At 40.7% G+C, this 21647-nt stretch overlaps 1 protein-coding gene across 7 annotated transcripts in view; it reads left to right on the top strand.

The window, feature by feature from the left end:
• The window catches only part of KIAA0753 (KIAA0753 ortholog), a 63235-nt gene extending 42952 nt beyond the window's left edge, over positions 1–20283 (top strand). For 4 of the 7 annotated variants that reach the window (XM_054459490.2, XM_063655799.1, XM_063655800.1 and 1 more), the window contains 5 exons: positions 2424–2609; positions 3721–3802; positions 7857–7977; positions 8484–8708; positions 18544–20084. In XM_054459490.2, the coding sequence (XP_054315465.2) occupies positions 2424–2609; positions 3721–3802; positions 7857–7977; positions 8484–8708; positions 18544–18661 (732 nt within the window). In that variant the 3' untranslated portion in view covers positions 18662–20084. Of the gene's footprint in view, positions 1–2423; positions 2610–3720; positions 3803–7856; positions 7978–8483; positions 8709–18543; positions 20085–20132 lie in introns of those variants that run through there. The other 3 variants (XM_054459493.2, XM_054459492.2, XM_054459491.2) reach the window with 3 other exon arrangements.
• The last annotated feature ends 1364 nt before the right edge of the window (positions 20284–21647 follow it).

The raw sequence follows: 21647 nt of genomic DNA, 5'->3' as shown, positions 1-21647 counted from the left end.
AAAATGAGAACATTTGAGAAAAATAAAAACACATTTTCTTGTTGTCCACTCTGTACTCTTCCTCTGGGGGACCTGTTTTTAATATTTGTAGAAATGTTTCTGCCTTGTTTAGGCTTAGAGCTGCAGAGCAGAAGGTGCAAGTTGCATCCATTTAATCTTTGTGGAGTTTGGAAAGATATTTATTGCTTTAATTGCCCAGAGCAAGGAAAGGAAGCTTCATTCCAACTTCCTTCTTAGGTTTCAGAGCAGAAGGAAATTGGAATGAAGCTCCATTGGCCCAGTGACCTTAGGGGCAGGAAGAAGGTAGATTTCAAGAATGTGTCCCTATTCTGATTATTAAGCAATATTTCAGCTGTAACATATTTTCATAATTTCTGTGATTATAACTTTATCGTACCAAGGTTTTATGACATAATCTGATGTGAGGTGAGACTTCTAAGACTGAAAGCTAAAAGCCTACACTTGGCCATTACAAATTCAGCTGTTATGGCTTGGTGTTTTATGCAGCTTGGCCACTAAATGATATATATTTTTTTCTAGAGGAATAGTAAGGCTAACATTTAACCCAGAGAGGCCACTCTATACTGCACTTTAATATGAAAGGAAAATGAAGTGATTATGAATGCTGGCAGTGAAATAGACATGTTTGAATATACTAGGAATGATCAGCCTTGTATATTAGAATTGTTTTGTAGGCATTACATGATGTTTAACACAATTTATTGAAACAGAAAAGTTACTCTGTGTAGTATTTAGAATTCTGCGCTGTTGTTAAATAGCAGCTTCACTGCAGAGTATTCCAGGCAGCACCATCAAGAGTCAGTGTTTACAAAGAACTGAATGAAAACAAACAAAAGCAAACAAACTCATCAAAGTTGGCATGGTGAAGAAGAAAACTGTTTTTACTATGTTAACTTATAAAAGAGCTGGGAGACCTTGAACAGAAATTCTCAATATTCTCATCTTTAAAATGGAAGAGACATTTGCAAGCAAAATACAGCTTTCTGTAGATTTACTTATAGGCAAGATTATCTCTCATATCAGGAAAAAGCTCTTGTAAAGGTACCATTATAACGTATCTGTCTATTGCGCTACTGTTGTCATTAACTAAACTTGCACATGAAATATATATTTTTCCAAAATGTATGAGTTCTTTTAGAATTAAAAGTTATACATACACATGGCCAAAATTTTAAATAATTCAGAAGAAGTATATGAAAAGTTATACCTCCCCACAAGCAGGTGCCGTATGCTGTTCTATACTCTGCTTCTTTATTTATAATATATTTTTGTGCTCTTTCTGTATCATTGCATTGAGACCTTCCTTATCTTTTTTAATGGGACATAGTATTTTTGGTGTTCCATTCTTTATAGATGGAAAATACACACATGCAAGCATTATTGGTTGTCTCTTGATTTTTTTGTAATTTTATTATATTGATTATTCAGTTTGATTTTTATTTCTTTAACTGTGACGAAGGTTGGACATTTTTTCTTATCTTTATTGGCCATTAACATATTTTCTTCTGTGAATCATTAAAGGTTTCTTAAATTGCCGTAGCTGTAATCATTCATTGAGTGTCTTATTTCATGCCGAGCACTATGCTAAGTGTCTCAACATGCAAGCTGTTATGAAATCCCTACAGCTCTGAAATACAAGATTATTTCCATATTACACATGAGAGGATTGAGGCCCGGAGAGGTCAAGTAAACTTGCCCAAAGTTGCAGGCTTATGAATGGGCAGAACCAGAATTTAATTCTAGAAATATTTCATCCTATTGCCTGATATAATTAATTCCCCCAGCAAACATTCTTTGCAAAAGCCTCTTTCAGGGCAGATTATAAACATGCATTCAAATCAAGAGAAATACAGAGCATGTAAAATTGCTTTGGAAACTGGAAAGTGCTTTTTGAATGTACAACACACCAGGTCAAGAAAGGCTGGTAGAGCTCTCCCAGATGATAGGTACAGAGTTTCAAAGACAAAGAATCCTGAACTTTGTGATGTCGTATGAGCAGACGTTTTCACAGAAGCACTGCACCAAAAGAGAATAGTTACATCCTCTGGAATGTGTGACCTGTAAAATATTGGGCATTCTCCTGAATGTAGCAAAAAGAAGATATTTGTTCTACCAATTGGAAAAACAGATGATAATGATAATTTACATGGATAATAATGGTATTACTTGGTTAATGCTGTCATTTAAATGACTGTGATAAAAATCATTCTGATGTTATTGCTTTTGATACTTACTGACTTAGGAGAATCTTGTTTTACCATAGAAACTCTGCCATTTGGATCTGTGTGTTGTTGGTTTATTATGATTAACAATAATTTTTATGTTTTTCTGTTTTCATTATATCGCCTTCCCACCCCTAATCCACCTCATGCCTCTCCTCCCCACCCCACCCCATCTTGTAGGTTGCAGCTGTTGATTTTGAATCCAACAACATTCGTCAGCTTGATGATTTTTTGGAAGATTCTGCCCATGAGCTCTGGGCTGTGACTCATGCTAAGATCTTGGGGTCTGAAACCTTAGCCACCGTTGAGGACAGCAAGGATAGCCCAGATCTGGAGATCATGATGCGCCGGATGGAAGAGATGGAAGTAAGGTCTGGGGCTCCGGGTCTGGTTCGCTGCTAGGGGCTGGCCTCTGCCGAGTGCAATTTCTCCTCATGCTTCTGCAGCTTCATCTGTCAGAGTCACACAGTCCCAGTTTTAAATCCCTGCTGTATTGCCAACTAACTGTATGACCTTGGTATCGTCAACCCCTCTGATAAGTAGGGAGTTTTAAGGATAAAAAGAGGCATAGAGTATTCAGCGCACTGCTTGCCATGTAATCCAGTAAGTGACCATTATATTATCCCCCTGATATCACTGATGTGTAATTCCAAAGCCCCTGAGACCAGGGCCTAGGCCCACAAATGGAATCATAGGCTTTTGCATCTGTCAGCTTGTATGTACTATTCAGTTGCCTCCTCTTCCCAGCTGGAGTGTGATCCTATCAAATCACAGATAATTTTATCTTCTTCAATTTCCGTGATACTGCTTCACCCAGCCTAACCCCTGGATTATTCAGTGCAGGAAAATGAGGTACAATAAGGAAGTAAGTGACATGGCCAAGGTCACAAAAAAATCCTGGCAGAGCCAGAACGACAATCCAGGTTTCCTGACTACTCAATTCAGCGTTTTCTTTTTCATCGCACCATGATTAAATCTAATTTCTGCTTTGCTGCTAGATAGAAACATTAGAGGGAAAACAATTGTTTGTTTTTTTTTTTGGATTTGAAAGTTTAAAGATCCGCAGTTTACCCCAGTCTTGAAATCTCCCCTTGGCTATAGTTGTCTAGGCCTGGGATGCTCAAAACAGTAGCCACTAGCCACAGGTGCTTATTAAACTGCAAATTAATGAAAATTAAATACACTCTAAGGAGTCAGTAGTTAGTGGCTACTGTATTGGAGAGGGCACATATAGAACATTTCCTCACCGCAGCAGCTTCTAGTGGCCAGTGCTGGGCTAGATTGCCTTTATGCTAATTGCTTCATTTTATTTTAGACTTCGTCTCATGAACTAATTACTTCCTGGCCTGACAGGTGCCCGTGTCCGGCAGTACGTCCGTATCAGTTGTGTCTGCTGAACTTTTACGTCTTTACCAGTTCTGGTTTGTAATTAAACTCATTTTTTCTCATAAATTAAAGTTTTTTCTTTTTTTTAAAGAAATACCAGGAGTCCATTCGTCAAAGATATAATAAAATCGCATATGCTGATCCTCGACTTTGGATGCAGGAAGAAAACAATGGTGAGTGTTTCCCCCATGTTTCCCCTAACATTTTATTCTGAAGAATTTCAAACATACAGAAAATTGAAAAAATTGTATAATAAACACTGCTATACTCACCTTCTAGATTCTACAATTAACATTTCACTCTCTTTGCTTTGTCACCTATTTATCCCTCTATCCATCCATCAATTCATCTTATCTTTGCATTTGAAAGTTGCACATATCAGCACACTTTACCCCTAAATATTCAGCATGCTTATTATCAACTAGAGTTTAATATTTACTTATGGCCCTTTTTTTCAAGATAAAATTTACAGGTGATAAAATGCACAGATCCTAACTATGCTATTTGGTGGTTTTTGACAACTGGATACATGTCTGTTATGCAAACCCCTATCAAGACATAGAACATATCACCTCAGAAAGTTCCTTCATGCCCCGCCACGTAGGCAACCACTGTACTTTCTGAGTTAGCTTTGATTGTCTAGAGTTTCGTATAAATGCAGTCATACGGTGTGTACTCCTTTGCCTAGACTTCTTTCATTCACCATAGTGTTTTATAAATACTATATTTATGTCATAAATATATTAAATCTGTGTTGCTTATTTCCTCTTGCTGTTATTAACAAATTTAAGTTTGTAACAAGTTTAAGCCACATATTTGGTGGCTTAAAGCACAAATTTATTCTCCTATAGTTCTAGGGGATCAGAATCTGAAGTGAGTCGTAAAGGATTGAAATCAGGGTGTTGGCAAGTTCATTCTGGAGGCTCCAGGGAAGGATCTATTCCTTGGTTCTTTCAGCTCCTAAATTTTGGGCTATTAGGAATAAATCTGCTATGAATATATTCATGTGTGTAATCTGTGTGTATATCTTAAGTTTTTCTCTTGGATAAATACCTAATAGCAAACTTGCCAGATCATTAGATTAGTTTGTGTTTAACTTCATAAAAAATTGACAAATCTTTATCAAAGCGGCCTTGCTCCTGTTTCCTACATCCTTGCCAACATTTGGTGTCATCAGTCTTTTTTGTGGTAACCATCCTGGTGAAGGTGAATAATGATATTTAGAACCTTTTCAAGTGATTTTTTTTTTATTTTTTGAGACACAGTTTCACTGTTCCCCAGGCTGGAGCGCAGTGGTGCAATCTCGGCTCACCACAACCTCTACCTCCCGAGTTCAAGCGATTCTTGTTGCCTCAGCCTCCCAAGTAGCTGGGACTACAGGTGTGCACCGCCACGCCCAGCTAATTTTTTAGTTGTTAGTAGAGACAGGGTTTCGCCATGTTGGCCAGGGTTTCGCCATGTTGCCTTCAGGTGACCCACCCACCTTGGCCTCCCAAAGTGCTGGGATTATAGGTGTGAGCTGCCACGCCCAGCCTCCCGAAGTGGGATTACAGCTGTGAGCCATTGTGGCCAGCCTCCCACAGTGCTGGGATTCCAGGTGTGAGCCACTGCGCCTGGCCTCCCCAAGTGCTGGGATTACAGGCGTGACCCACTGCGCCTGGCCTCCCAAAGTGCTGGGATTACAGGCATGAGCCCCCTCACCTGGCCCCTTTTCAGGTGATTATTAGGCATTTGTATATCTTCCCTTGTGAAGTGTCCAAAATCTTTTGTCAGTTTTTTTTTGGGTTGCTTGTCTTTTTGAGTCATGGAACTTCTTTATGTATTCTGGATACAAGTTCTTTTCCAGATACATGTTTTTGTTTGTTTTGTTGTTTTTCTAAAATAATTTTAAGGAGATAATCTACATACTTAAATTTCACCTTTTTAAACTGTACAATTCTTTCGTTTTTAGTACATTCACGTAGTTGTGCAACTAATTCTAGAACATTTTCATCACTCCCATTCTTCTTTCTCCCACCCCGGCAGCAACCAGTCTCCTTAGATAGAGGTTTTACAAATAAGAGGCTCAGCTGCTTATTTCCAAAAATGTTTTATTATGAACAGACATTTTTTATTTTGATAAAGTCTAACATCAGTTCTTTCTTGAGTGGTTTTTGCTTTCTATGACCTAAGAAACCTTTACCTACTCCTAAGTGGGAAGAGATTCTCTTATTTTCTTCTAGAGGCTTTATGGTTTTAGTTTTATGTGTAGGTCTATGATCCATCTTGCATAAAAGTTTGCCTGTGATTTGAGGTAGAGGTTGGGGTTCATTTTGTTTTTTCCTAATGGATGTCCATGTGTTCTAGTTCCATTTACTGAAAAGACTTGATTTTCTCCTCCGCTTTTCAAAATGTATATATATGTATTTGGGCTGCAATGGCTAGGTTACTGCCACCACTTTGGCTGGGAAACGTTACTCAATTTCTATTTGACTCGTGCTTATTGGTTACTGCCTTACTCAAGAAAAGAAGGAGAGTAAAGTGTGGTTAAACATTACCTCTAAGGAATGTAAGCACCGTGAGTACTACCCTCATGAAGACAAAAGGAAATGGGGGATGGAAGGTTTACCACAGCAGCCTGTGTCGCATGTCATCATGGAAAATAGGACTTGGAGGTATTGTGTTAGAAAAAGTACTCTCCCTCTCAAATTTTGACCAAAAGATGAACCATCTAAACGAAACACGAATGTGTTACCTTTTGTATGCTCTCTGTTTTCAAGTGCTCTGTGCTTTGCTTCTGTTGTTCTCTCTTCCCCTCAATCCTCCTCCAGCCTCCATTTTCATCCTCACATAACAGTCAAGCCGTTCTTCAAGGCCAGGCTCAATGATCCTACTCGGCCTGTGCTTTCCCTGGCATCTCTGCACTGGAACTTAGTTCCCTTCCTGGCCTGTGAACACCCATAGCACTTTCTGGCATGTCCTACCATGTGTTGGAGGTATTTGTGAAGGTGTCTCATCTCTCTCAACTAAGCCACAGATTCTTTGAAAGCAGAGAGTTTGTCATTGTGTGTTCCTCACTGTGCCTAGAACGGGACTGGCCCAGCAAGGGCCCTTTTCATCATTGTTAAGTCAGCCCGTGGGCATTTTAGCATCTTCCTGCGTGGAAGCAGAAGAAAGGTAAAGGTTGGAGGGCAATTCGTTTCCCTGATGGTTTGGCCACTGGCCACAAAGTTAGGTTGCATCATGTAGAAGACAGTCTTACAGAGGACTTAGTGTTCTCTTTTCTCAAGGATGATTTAAATTATTAGTCACTATCTGTGACTCTGCTGAGAGTCTAGGTATGCATTTAAAAGGAGCTCTCTAGGACACTAAGAACTGAAATGAGGTTTTGGACACATTCTGGAATCATGGAATCGTAGTAAGAGTCCCATTTCTGGTTGTTCTGTTTGTTTAATTTCATCACAAAACCCAATTTAAAGTGATCTTTTCATTGTGCAGTATCTGTGTCTGTTATCCCCTCTGAGAACAATTGAAAATTTGATTGCACTCTCAGTAATAGTTTTACAAAAGCTGACTTACATCGTACTTCTGTCTGACAGCAAGAAATCATAAGCATATAAATGTGAGCCAAGTCGCTTGACATATAGATGCTCCCTACTTAAGAAAAGGACAAATTTTCTTCCTACACTTGAAATACATTTAAAATTATAAATAATCTGAAACTCAGAAGAGCTGTCAGGCCTGCAAGTTATAGTTAATAAATTAATGTTTTGACAATCATCATGCAGATTTTTTCAGCATTGCCCAGAGACAAATTAAATCAACTAATTAAGTGTTCAGGTGTGAGTGTTTTTTCTTCTTCTTCTTCTTCTTCTTCTTCTTCTTCTTCTTCTTCAGTAATCAAAGCATTTAAAGGTTAAAAAACCCAATTGCTTAAGACTCCTTGAGTGGGTGGCTGGGTCCTAATGGAAGCCATGTAGCCTGGGGCTTTTCATAGACCTCCGTAAGAAACCTTCCTCAGAGCAAGTTCATTATTTCTTAAAACGTATTCCTCATTGGTTTCTTTGTAACATATAAATTCACCTTTGCATTTAAAATGAGCATTTTCCCATTGCACTGCTAGCCAACCCTATCGTGCTTAAGAGATGTCCATGTAACTTTCTCTCAGGTTCTTGGCCACTAGGACAGCTTTAGAATGGACACCAACTGTTCTTTATATGCAGTCATTTTATGACCCTCCTTTTCTAGACCAAAACATCTCAGCGATAAGTGAAAAGCCTCTGTCTCCTCATCCAATCAGAATCACGAAGACAGTGGATCGCAAGGATCCAGCCGTGAACATCATGTTAGAAAGGCCCTGTAATGGCAAGTAAGTGGCAAAGACACTTTCTGATTTCATTCTAGTCAGTCACCTTTGATGTTATTAGATTTTGAATTCTTTCAGTTCCCATAAGACAGACAGAAATTCTTCCTTTGAGCAAGATCTTGCCAAACTCCAAGATGGCTGAGTAAATAGCATGTTTACAAGATGGGCATTGAGTGTGTTGCATCTTAAGGAGCTTTTCCGTATTCAATAACATTTAGCTGTTTTTTTAATGTGGAAAGCATCACATCAGTACATGTGGGTTGTAGTGATATTTACTGCACGATTTGCTTTAAGAATGCTGTTGTCTGAGGGACAGATATTCCCACATGTTGAGGGTTGGTTCCGTGAAAAGGGGAAGCAATGCGTGGTGTTAGGATGTTGAGTTTTGTTCATTGTGAGAAAGAGAAATCAAGATGAGCCTTTGGCTATCAAACCATGAGGGTAAATTGACAGTTTAGCCTTGCTTACAGATGATCTTGAATGCTTTCATCATTTTTATTTGTTCTCAGTTCCCTGGATGAAAGTGTGGGAACAGAGGAAGGATCAGAGAAAAGAGAGGCCCCTCTTCTCTCCCTAGCAGAAGATTCTCAACAGAAAGAAGGCCAAGCTCCCCTCTTTGTCCCACCGGGTATGCGGCACAGCATCGGTGACTACTGCAGTCGTTTTGAGCAGTACCTTCGGATCATATCTCATGAGGCTGTAGGCTCCTTCAACCCGTGGCTGATAGCTGAAAGGTCAGTAAAATGTTACGGTCCTCTGTTTAGGAACCAAATGCAAAATTTTAGACTTAGAAAAAGCTGGAGAAAGCATTAGCCAAGGTCTTATTCCATATGCTTTTGGGCCCTGGAGTTTCAGTGGTTGTTCTTGGGCTAGGAGACAGGCTTTCTATTTTCAGACACAGGGAACCGTAAAACAGCACAGGCGATGCCATCCACCGGGGTGCTCTGCAGCCTTCTTTTCCTAGGCAGAAGGTCCCAGTCAGCTCAGGCTGTCATCACAGAATACCATCGACTGCGTGACTTAAACAAGAATGTATTTCTCACAGTTCTGGAGGCTGGGGAGTCTAAGATCAAGGTGATGGCAGATTGAGTGTCTGTTGAGGGCCCTCTTCCTGGCTTGCAGATGGCCATCTTCTTGTTGTGTCCTCAAGTGACAGAGAAAGGGAACTGTGGCCTCTTCCTCTTCTCAGAAGGGCACTGATCCCATTGAGGGACCTCCACCCTCATGACCTCATCTAAACCTAATTATCTCCCAAAGGTCCCACCGCAGATACTACCACATTGGGGGTTAGGGCTTCAACATATGAATATGGAGGAAACACAGACATTCGGCCCCTAACAATAGAAGTACAATACTCAGGAGTCAGTTAGAGCTGATTTCCTGTTGCTGTTAATGCTAATGTTGTCCCATCAGAGAACACAAAATATTCCTGGGCAGGAAACAGCCATGACCATGGAATGTTCTTGGTGGGGACAAATTTGCTTTTATCAGTAGCAGGCCTCTGATTTTGCAACATTTTCTTTAACCCTTCTCCTTCTTTCTTTATGTGGGTAAGGTAGTTTTGTGGAGTCACAAAACAAGATCCTGTAGCTACTAAATTTCGAAGAATGGGTAGCCCTTTTGTTATGTACAAATAATTAAAAGATAGGTGTAAATCTATTCTTTTTAAATAGGGCCCACATTTAAATTCCTCGCAAGTTATCACCTTGTTACAAACATGCAAGATTATTTTTCATCATTGAGCTAAGTAGTATACTGTAATTACATTTATATAGTAGTATAGTAGTGTACTATGATTACATTTCTTTTTATTTGCTTGTTATTTTATATATTTGTTAACTTTACCTATGTAGTAGCCAACCTCTCAATAATATAATTTTTGTCTGGATCAAAAGTATCAGTTAATCTCTGTGACTCGGCCCCACCCTTACTTTTTCTCCTGAGACCCCTTTTCCTCCTACCCGAGTCCAGGCGGCTGCTCTCCAGATCTACTGGATGGTTTTCATCCTGGGGCTTCCCTTCCTCATCACCCTTCGTGTTAGGTTACGTCTCCCTGTAATAGATTCCCGGTTTTCTGATGCCCTTGTCTTCCGCTTTCTTGGTTTACTCTCTTATTTTGATGGCGCATATCCTGTTTTGTGTATTGGAGGAAATTTCTTGAAACTTACAAGTGTTAAAGTGTCTGCCTTCATACTTGATTGATTACTTGGCTGAATTTAAATTTACTGGTTTATTTTTTCCAAAGAATATACCTTCCTTCTTTTGCGGGGGTGAGGAAGGCATTGTCACTTAGCTGCCAGAATAGGGGTGGAGTGTGTCAGTCCAACTGCTTGTTCTGCAAATTTTCAGCCAGTCTCCTCATTTTCTACCCCATACTGCACTCTGCCTTCATGATTGTCAGCACTCTTAACTTCCTGAGCCTTCACGATGTTTTATAGGACAAATCAGCTTGTTTTTGCCTGGCATCCCTCCCACCCCCACTTACAGACTCTTAGGTTTCAGGTCCCTCTATGCTGCTAAATCAGTTATGATTCTTCTGTGTGCATTTATCTTCTGAAAATCTTGGACATTTCTCACCCATGTGCGTCTCTTTTTGTAGATTTATGTATTTGTTTATCTATTTCCTTGTATTTAAGTGGGATTTTGGGTGGGATCAGGGATAATCACTTGTGTTTAAGCCCTCAGGTTGACCCTGAAGTCCTGAGACTTTTCTTTGGTATATATGATAGTACCCTTCAAAGTATATAAGATGCTTTGTTCTGGTAGAGACACAAATTTGTCTTCGCATGTATTCTGAAAGATTATCTGGGAGAAGAGAAGAAGTAAACGCCACTTGCTTCCTTTTGTTAACACGCGCTCCTGTAGCATATGTACTCATTTTCTTGTAATCTGTCCGGCTCGCTTAGGCTAACTGGGATATTGGGAAATCCAAAAGCAAGCCAAGGAAGATAGAATGTTCCTTGTGTGTTCTTACCACCTGATCAAATGACACATTTTGTTCACAGTTGTTAGGTGGATGTAGGGAAAATCTCTCAGGCTATAGAGAATAACAGGTTAAAATGTAGAGGACAGAGCTATTAAAATATGCCTGGATTTTTACAATGTTTTCCTCTGCTGTTCTTTGACCCCAAGTGACAGTGCATATGAACAGTGTAGCTCTGTCTTGTTTTTATCTCTTCTTTTTTTATTATTTTATTTTATTTTATTTTAGATGGAGTCTCACTCTGTCACCCAGGCTGGAGTGCAGTGGTATGATCTCAGCTCACTGTACCCTCTGCCTCCTGGGTTCAAGTGATTGTCCTGCCTCAGCCTCCTGAGTAGCTAGGATTACAGGTACTGGCTACTACACCTGGCTAATTTTTGTGTTTTTAGTAAAGACAGGGTTTCACCATGTTGGCCAGGCTGGTCTCGAACTCATGACCTCAGGTGATCTACCCGCGTCAGCCTCTCAAAGTGCTGGGATTACAGGCATGAGCCACTATCTCTTCTTTTTTAGTTTATAATTTGAATATTCCAAAGATGAGAGTTATATTGATCAGATCTTTAAAAAGCATCCAAAGACAGTTGACTTCATCTAAAGCCTCTTGGGTAAGAAGAAAGCTGAGTTTTTTCGTTTCTTTTAATGTCTTTATTCCTCTTTATACCTGAAGAAAAGCACTGTTCCAGCAATTAGCATGAGCAAGTGATATAAACTGAATGCAAATAAAAGAGTGATATGAAAGGAAAGGCTTAAGGTGACAGTGCTCTTATTGAAAGCAAACTCTTAAGAATTCCTGGCTTGAAAAACAATCAAGTGAATTCTGGTTGAAAAGGACAGATGAATGTACTTGTTTCTCTTTACTTCCTATATCTCTATCCCACTATATGTCACTACAAGAATGCATAAAACACATGAAACCATCAATGACAGCAAACAAGAAATATCAATAAAAATTTGGAAGCCATAAAGCAGTTAGACAATGGTGACTGACTTAGCAGGCTAGAGAAAGCTAAGCGCCTAATGAGGATGAAGGCAAGAACCAAGTTTATCTGTAAAGAACATTGGTTGAGACTCAGGAATTAGAAGCATCAGATGCTTGTGAATGCATGGATGTAGGTGTATTGGGCCATTCTTGCATTGCTGTAAATACCCGAGACTGGGTAATTTATAACGAAAAGAGGTTTCATTAGCTCACAGTTCTGCAGGCTTTACAGGAAGCATGGTGCTGGCATATGCTTGGCTTCTCGGGACACCTCAGGAAACGTACCATCATGGCAGAAGACGAAGTGAGGAACAGTCACATCACATAGCAAAAGAAGGAGCAAGCAAGGGGTGGGGGAGAATGCCACACACTTTTAAATGACCAGATCTCATGAGAACTCACTATCATGAAGACAGCACCAAAGCATGAGGGATCCTCTCCCGTGATCCAAACACTTCCCACCAGGCCCCACCTCCAGCAATGGGGATTACAGTTCATCATGAGATTTGAGCGGGAACAAATATACAAACTGTATCAACAGGTTAGCCAGGAAATAGGAGGCTTGGTTGACATTCTTATTCTTGAAAATGAGCGGACAGCTGAGATGACCAGATATTTGATAAAAGATACATAGGCTATTATATCAGATAAGCACTCTGAGGAAGCAAAGCAGACAATACAGTGAGAAGAATAAAACATTAAAAACAGACTAGAATTAATATTCTCAGAGAGCTAAGTGAAACTGTTACATCATGAAACAAGAACAGGATACTATAAAAAAGGAACTTTCAGGGAATGAAAAGAAAGTTCTTAGAAATTAAAAACATGATGGCTCAAGTAAACTCACTGGAAGGATCCAAAGAAAATGTCAGATGTCTCAGGCAGTAGAATAAAAAGACAGGAAGCTAGATAATAGAGAAGAAAATATTTTTAAAATTAGAAGCCGTTCTAGGAGATTCAACATCTGAATCACTGGAGTTCCAGAATGTGGGAAAAAGGAAAAAGGAGCAATGGGAAATTATCAGAGAAATGCTATAAGAAAATTTCCCAGAAGGCTGTTAGTCTTTAGATTGAAAGGATTCATCAGTTGTCTACTTGTGAGTGAGTGAGTGAGTGAGTGAGTGAAGGGATAAATGAATAGGACAGAACACACCATGGCACATCATTATGAAAAGGAAATTTGAGCACCTCAATATAAGGAAAAGAAAGATGACAAAAGATTCCAGAGGGTAAAAACTGTACACATTCAAATAATCAGAAATGAGAATGGCATATTGTTTTTAGTAGCAACACCAGAAGCTAGAAGATATTAGAGCCTACTTCCAAGATTTAACCTAGAATTATGTGCTCAGATAAATTATCAATTAAAGATAAGGGCAGATAGAATAGAAACATTTTTAGGGCCGGGTATGGTGGCTCACATCTAATCCCAGCACTTTGAGAGGCTGAGGCGGGAGGATTGCTTGAGCCCAGGTGTTTGATACCAGCCCAACATGAGACTTCTTCTCTACAAAAAATAAAAATTAGCTGGGCATGGTGGTACATGCCTGTAGTCCCAGTTACTCAGGAGGCTGAGGTGGGAGGATTGCTTGAGCCCAGGAGATCAAGGCTGCAGTGAGCTGAGATGGCACCACTGCACTCCAAACAAAAACACATTTTCAGGTGGGCAAAGTGTTTAAAAATTTAGTTCACATACTACTGGAAGATCTAAATTACCAGTGCAAGATGTACATTAAGAAAGAGGAAGACTTGAGTTTTAGTAAACTTAGACTCTACCATGGAACTTCCAGAAGAATGGCAAAAACCTTTCCAGGACAAGATTTTTCAGTGAGCATAGAAAAGAACTAGTCCAGATTAGTGGGAAAGAGCACTCCAGCGGGGATGGTTCCACAAGGGGAAATGCAGAATGGGGAAGATTAAAGAAGGAAGAAGAAGAAAAACAGATACAGTACCTAACGTGTTGGAATGTAGCGGAAGTACCCTTATATTTCTCTCACAGTTTGGGTATAAATTAGTGATAGGAATATAGAAAGTGAAGCAAATATAAAAACGAGGTAATCACTTCTGCTTCTAGTGATGACGCACTTGGTAATCTGGACCACCTCTCCCACTGAGGATACCTGTTAATAGAAAAGCTGTATTAAAAATAAAACCTATATTCTTGAAGGCATCAAGAAGTTAACTAGGTAATGAAGAATAACTGGGCCAGGGTCCTGGAGAAGACAGAGCCCTGGGGAGGTTAGCCCTTTGTTGAGCACTGGATAGTCAGGTTGTAGGGAGATGAGCAGCACTTCTGACAGCCTTTTCAGAACGGAGGACAGAGGCTGGAATCAGAGGACAGAGGTTGGAATTCACGGGTTGCTAAAGTGGGGGAATTGTCCTGGTGAACTTTCCTCACTTTTAATTGAGCTCCTAAAAGATTGCACTCTGGAAGTACAGGTGACCTGGATATAAATAGGCCTTCTCAGGGACTCCACTCAGCTCCAAATTATCTCGGATTGGATTGAGGTGATTCTAGATTGTTACTGCCCCACAGGCACCATGCATTAGAAAACATAAATTTTCTCTGGAGGAAAATAACATCATCTTAGGAATCAATTTATTTCTATGATTGTTGAATACATTGTCTAGTATATGGTGAAAAATAACCAGGCAACAGAGAGACAAGACAATAAGAAGAACAGACCTACGGCAGATACAAATATTAGAGCTATCAGACACAGACATTAAAATAACTGTGCCTAGTGCATTCATAGAAATAAAAGACACAAATTAGAACTTCAGCATAGAACTGGGAACTAAACAAATCCAAATGGACATTCTAGAATGAAAGATAAAGTTTCTGAAAGGAGGAATTCATTGGTTGGGCTCAATAGCAAATTAGACACAACAGAAGAAAAAATTAGAGACTTGGAACATAGGACAGAAGAAAATATCCAGATTGATTCCCAGAGACACACAAAAAAAGATGAAAAGTGAAGAAGAGAGGGAAAGGGACATAGAGGAGGTAAGAAGGTCTAACGTGTTGTTGGAATCTCAGGTCAGTAGGGAGAGAAAACGAGTCAGAAACAACATCCCAAGAGATAATGGCCATCACTTCCCCAGAGTAGCAAAAGACATCAAGCCATAGATTCAAGAAGCTCCAAAAACCCCAAGCAAGAAAAATAAAAAGAAATCCATACTTAATATTACTGAAAAATCACAAATAGAGAAAATCTTAAAATCAGCTGGAGGAAGAAAAATCAAGATAAACAAAAACAGTGGAAACTGGAAGACCTGGCATATCTTTTAAAATTCCAAATGAAAAGAACTACCAGTCTGGAGTTCTAAGCCCAGTGAAAGATACATCAAAAGGCAAGGTGAGAAAAGAGTTTCCTAACAAAGCTAAATTAGCAGTAGACCTTCACTGTAGGAAATATTAAAAAGGGTATTTTGGGAGAAGAAAGAAAACAGTCACAGATGGAAGGTCAGAAATATAGAAAGGCATGAATTTTAAAAATAGGTAAATAGGTAGGTTAAAGTGAATATTGGTTGTATGAAACAATACTGAAGTTTTATGGATGTGTATGTATGTGTACTCACACGTTTAAAATATACAGTAACAATATAAGTCAGGAAGGCAATAGAGTTCATATTCTAAGGTTCTTGCATTGTATGGGAAAAAAGGTAAGAATATCAATTAATGTTAGATGTCAAGTCGTGGATACTTGTTGTAATCTGGGGTGGCCACTTAAAGAATCATAAAAGTGTGTGTAATGTCCAAGTCAACAGAGAAGAGCAAATGTAGTTTAAAAATTACAAAATGTAGAGGAAACCAAGAAAGAAGAGAGAACAAAGAGACAAATATAGAAAATACCTATTATTTTAGAAGCATAAACTGAAATATATCAGAATAACATTAAATGAAAAAGGACCTTACATGCCAATTAAAAGACAAAAGATTGTCAGATTAGCGAAAAAACAAAAACTGGGTGGGAATGGGGTAGAAGGAGTAGGAGAGGGGGAGTGAAACTTATCTGCATTTACTATTTTTGTGTAACTGTGACTTTTGAAACCATGTTAATGTTTCTTATACATCCCCTTTAATCAACAGGGATGGGGAGGGGGCCTTAAGTTGAATACAAACAGAAACATGAACCTAACTGTATTTCAAATAAATAATGTAATCACATTAACGGAATGAAGCCTAAATAACTTTTGAACACAGTATGTTGACTCTATACCTCTGGCTAAAGACAAAAAGAACTGTTTGTAGGTTTCTTTTATACAGCGGCATGGGTTAACAGTTGAAAACTACTTTGTGTATATTTTAGGATTGGTCAAATAAGTAAGTACATTGTGAATAATGGGAGCAAGGTTTCTAGGGGAAGGCTGGGATGAATATATGGTTTTTTATAGATGTAGAAATAGATACAGGGTGTTTCTTAGTTTGTCTGCTGAGAAGGCCCAGAAGCAGAGGTGCCAGTAGCAGTGAGCACACCCGGTACCCACATCTTGGTTTCTAAATACCGTTCTGCATGAAGAGGCACCAGATGAAGAGGCACCAGGGCTTCTTGGAAGAATGGCTGACTACAAGGCTGGGGCTGGAAAAATGTAAGACAAGCCTCAGACATACTGTGCTAGAAAGGAAGTGCTCAAAGAAGGATGGGGACATGTCGAGAGTTCACAGGAGTTCCCAAGAGGCGCCTACTGGCCAAATCCAGGACATTTTCAAGCATCAAAATATATAATAATAGCAATGGATTACAAACTATACAATAAAATAAGAATCTATAAGGCCAAACTGATAGGAATGAATACATAAGTAAAGGAGAAGGGAAAGCTTTCATTACAGTAGAATGCCAGCTATTAAATGGAGAAGGAATGATGGAAGTAGAAAATCCGTGTTTGGCAACCCTGTAATAATTGATTTAGGTGAATTTCATGAGAAACAGGAGTTTACATAGTCTCAAAGTATCTCCCTCCACCATACCTATTAATTACAAAGGGGAAAACATACAAGGGAGAAACCTGGCAGACATCACCATAACCCAGTGATGCAAAATTAACTGACATCATTAACGGATATCAAATAGATATCATGGTGCACTGAAGGGACACACTATCCTTCCGTGGCATCGCTTTCAAAAACGTATGTCCTGAATCTGATCTTAAGGAAAAAACCCAAATTGAGGGACATTCTCCCTGCCCCCCCCAAAAAAAAGGCTTTTATTCTTTAAAAAATGTTAAGGTCATGAGAGGCAAAGAAAGACTGAAGAACTATTTTAGATTACAGTAGACTAAAGAGCTATGACAACAAAATGCGACATGGAATCCCAGACTGGAATCTTGGACTAGCAAAACATTTCTTTTGAAGGATATTATTTGGATGGTTGGCAAAATTTGAATAAGGCCTGTAGATAGACAGGCCTGTAGAATAGATAATAGTTTTGTATCAATGTTAATTTTATAATTGTTATAATTGTACCATAGTTATTTAAGAGAATGTCCTTGTTTGTAGGGCTACTTGGGAGATATGAAGCTTGCGCTGTTCAGAAAATAAAGGGGTGTGTGTGTGCGTGTCTGTGTGTGTACAGAGGCGCACCCGTGCAGAGTCCCCTAGTGTCCTCCCCCGTCTCCTACAGAGAAGGCACACCCCTTTCCTCCGACGGCCAGTCAGTCAGCTATTAGAGGTGGGGCTAGGTTGCAGCTGGTTAGTTTCTGGTCGCCTCTGGTTTCAAACACATTGAGGATGAAGTCCATCCTGTGTATGTTTTAAGCCCGTCCCTCTAGCAGGACTTTGGGATCTAAGCACCACCATCCCTTCTGTCTAGGAGAGCAGGGCCTCTCACCTTGTTTTTCTTCTTCAAAAGTATCTTGGCCGGGCACGGTGGCTCATGCCTGTAATCCCAGCACTTTGGGAGGCTGAGGAGGGCGGATCACAAGGTCAGGAGATTGAGACCATCCTGGCTAACACAGTGAAACCCCATCTCTACTAAAAAAATACAAAAAATTAGCCGGGCGTTGTGGCAGGCTCCTGTAGTCCCAGCTACTCAGGAGGCTGAGGCAGGAGAATGGTGCGAACCAGGGAGGCAGAGCTTGCAGTGAGCTGAGATGGTGCTGCTGCACTCCAGCCTGGGCAACAGAGCGAGACTCCGTCTCAAAAAAAAAAAAAAGTATCTTGGCTGTTCTTGGCCTTCTGAATTTCCATTTAGATTTCAGAATTGACTTGTTAATTTCCGCAGCTGAGTAAAAGAATGGCTCCCATATATGGCTGTACATACCTTTATTTTATTTTATTTATTTTGAGATGGAATCTCGCTCTGTTGCCCAGGCTGGAGTGCAGTGGCATGATCTCTGCTCACTGCAATCTCCACCTCCCAGGTTCAAGCAATTCTTCTGCCTCAGCTTCCTGAGTAACAGGGTTTACAGGCATGCATGCCACCACGCCCGGCTGATTTTATGTATTTTTAGTAGAGACGGGATTTCACCATGTTGGCCAGGCTGGTCTCAAACTCCTGACCTCAGGTGATCTGCCTGCCTTGGCCTCCCAAAGTGCTGGGATGACAGGTGTGAGCCGCCGCGCCTGGCCTTGTACATACCTTTAGTTGTGTTGTTTGTCTTCCAGCTTTTCAGAAGAGCTGGTAGATGAAGCTCTGGGTGCTGTGGCTGCTGAACTTCAGGATATGTGCGAAGATTATGCAGAAGCTGTGTTCACTTCAGAATTCTTAGAGGCTGCTACATAAAGGCTCTCCGAGGCGAGGCCCTTTGTGTCACACTGGAGAAGGGATGGCACCACCCTTTGTTTTGGCCCACAGGAAATTTTCATCCTCAGCTGTCCATCCAGGTCCAGAAGGTGCTGCCCACTGAAAGGAAGACAGTGCCGGGGAGGTCATCCTCACTTTGCATTTTCTTTTGTCATGGCAATGGTTCTGGAAATGTATGATGCAACATATCACACTTATCAGTGCCCAGGCAACACAACTGGATTATGGCAATATTTTCAGAATGTGTACTTTTCCTATTGAAATACGATGTTCATTCCTCTGGCTCAGTTTGGTGATGAAAATGTTTTGAAAGATAATCGATACGTATATTTCACACAGGGATTCAGGTTGCTGTTGAACCCTTGGTGGCATTGATACCAACACAAGTGCAGCTACTAGCTGGTCCCATCACTGGGCCCCTGTTTTGCATATTTGGCGATTTCCTGTCAGGACCTCTGGCCCTACTAGGCTGTAGACTCAGGGAGAGCACAGTCTGGCTGTGCTGCCAAACCTCTGCTCTGCTGCAGTTTATTACAAACAGGAGCCCCCTGGCTGTCAGTGCACAATAATAGACACACATTTCTTCAACGTTCCATTCCTAGGTGATTTTCACATTTTTAGTTCCTCAGCATATTTTATTGCTGTGTGTTGACACAATCTGGTATAAAAAACTTTCTCTGGATTCAGAGGAAGTTTGAGGAATCAGGAGAGGACCAGGCCTTCTGCTGTGCCTGGGTGAAGGTACAGAGCTCACTCCGTCTCCGATGAGGTCAGAAGTGTCTCTATTTCATACCACAAAGGAACCCCGAGTGGGAGTAGAGAACAGATGGATGGCGCGAAGACCTCTGTGTCTCCCCAGAGAAAGGAAGAAACTTAAGAACCATCATAGCCTGGTCCTCCAACATCTTACAGATCGTATTTTCCAGGAGAAAAGCCTGTGTTTTCAGAAACTCTGAATTCAGAAAAAGAAACGGAATGTGCGTAAGAATCAGGCCACTGCCTGGAAAGACTTTCTCTCAATTCGCAGCCTGAGGCTCAGTGAAGGAAACGTACAGAAAGAATGCCTGAGACGCCCCCAGGGAATAAGGGAACTCTTTATAACCCGTCCAGTGCTGTCATCTGGGATTTTTCCCTGAAGTACAAGAATTTCAGGTGATTTAAGCTGCTTGATCACACTTATTTGTGCAAAATTGATTTTCATTTAATGTTAATGTTTTCCTGCTTAATTTTATATAACTTCAGAATGTAAAGAGCTTCAAGGTAAATTACAAGGTGTTTAACCTGGGGAGTTAAATATGTACACTTGAATTAATTGGAGCACCTGTTGTTGCTAGTATAAAGTAATTTGTGTGGCAGTTTGTACTGTGCTGATTTTTTTAAATAAACCCAATATTTTAAAGTATGTGCCTGTCTATTTGAAATAATTTACATCTCCTTTTTTTTCCCACAGGCAAAGTGAAATGTGATTTACAGAAACCACTGAGAATACTTTTATATGTGATATGACTATAGTGGATTATTTGCCACCCCTTCCCCCCGAGAAAAAAATTAATGACAATAAAAGCTAACATTTATTGAGCACCTACTAGAGCATTGCTCTCCGTGCTCGCCATGTAGTAACTTATTTAATCCTCACCTCATCTCTGAGGTAGAGAGCATCATTGTTCCCATTGTATAGATGAATAAAACGAGACACAGGAGGAGATAATCTGACCAAACAAACTTGGAGTTCACCTGAGCGCATCTTCCTGCCTTTCCCTATTCCCACTCAGCGTGTGCTGGAGCAGTCCGTTTCCTCACACTTCCTGCTGCAGCCTGTGTCCTGAAAGGCTGAGCCCAGGCTTTGCCTTGTTTCAGGATCTTCCCACTCTCTCCTGCTCCTCCCACCAGGCGGATCTGCCTTTCTCTGACTCATGTGGGTGGGGCTTCAACCAGCCCCAGTGTCCAGGTGTCGACTTTATATCCCTGGCCCATCGCAAACATCCGCAGCCAGAGCATTCTCCAAAGACACAAAAATATACTGCAAGAAATAAACATTTTTCTTTGCAAATGGAAGCTAAATCCTTAGAATATAAAAGTTCCCGTTTATCGCCTTGCAGCCAGCCCAGACATCTAGAATTTTTTGTTCTTCATGAACAAGGGCTGACTGTACATCATTCTGTAATTCCCTTCAGCTTTCTCATGAACTATTCGTGTACTATTTCAGAAGCAGAAACACACGAGTTCAGTATTTTTGTGTTGCATAGGCCGTCCCCAGTGTACTGAGACATGAAAATGCACTCCGAGCGCTCCACTGGCACAGCTTGGTCACACGGGATTTCTGTCTGTTTCTGTGCTTACCTCTAGTCTGTTTAGCTCCTTGAGGGCAGGGACCCTGCCTAGCTTGTAGTTGGTGCTCAGTAAATTCTTCTGAATTAATGAAAGGTGAAGGGCAGACTGATTGATTTTATACAGGGGGGTCTGTCATGTCTCATATAGTCCACAGAAATCTATGATGTCCTTTTGTGACCCCGAGATGGAATGCCATCTGAGAACTATAATTCCATCTTGGAGGTACTGCTGCCATTGCAATTCCAGCTCAGATGGCAAGAACTTGCTTCCTCCTCCTAGAGCAGGGGATGGGCCTCAGCCTCATGCTGCTCCTGACCTTGAGCAAGCCTTGGCCAGGGTGCTCCTGGAGACTGAGCTGGGGCGGCCCAGGAACTACAGAAGAAGACAGAAGGATGTGCATGGGAGCCCCTTGCCTCTTGTGTTCTGTTACTATTTCAGCACTGTGGTCCCTTCTCCCTCTGCCCGCTGGTGCTGGGGTTTGGAGGAGAGATGGTGAGGAGAGAAGCGCTTTCGTCGCTCCACTTCCTCCCTGGGCTCATGGTTCCTGCTTTCCTGAAGGTGGTCCGAGTGTGTGTGTGTGTGTGTGTGTGTTGGGGGAGTGGGGGAGGTGGAGGCATGAACTACACTGTGGCCA

This window comes from Pongo pygmaeus, chromosome 19 (assembly GCF_028885625.2).
Source record: "Pongo pygmaeus isolate AG05252 chromosome 19, NHGRI_mPonPyg2-v2.0_pri, whole genome shotgun sequence".
Lineage (NCBI taxonomy): Eukaryota > Metazoa > Chordata > Mammalia > Primates > Hominidae > Pongo > Pongo pygmaeus.
The sequence above is the reverse complement of the archived record's forward strand: the minus strand, read 5'-3'. Positions and strand labels throughout refer to the sequence as shown.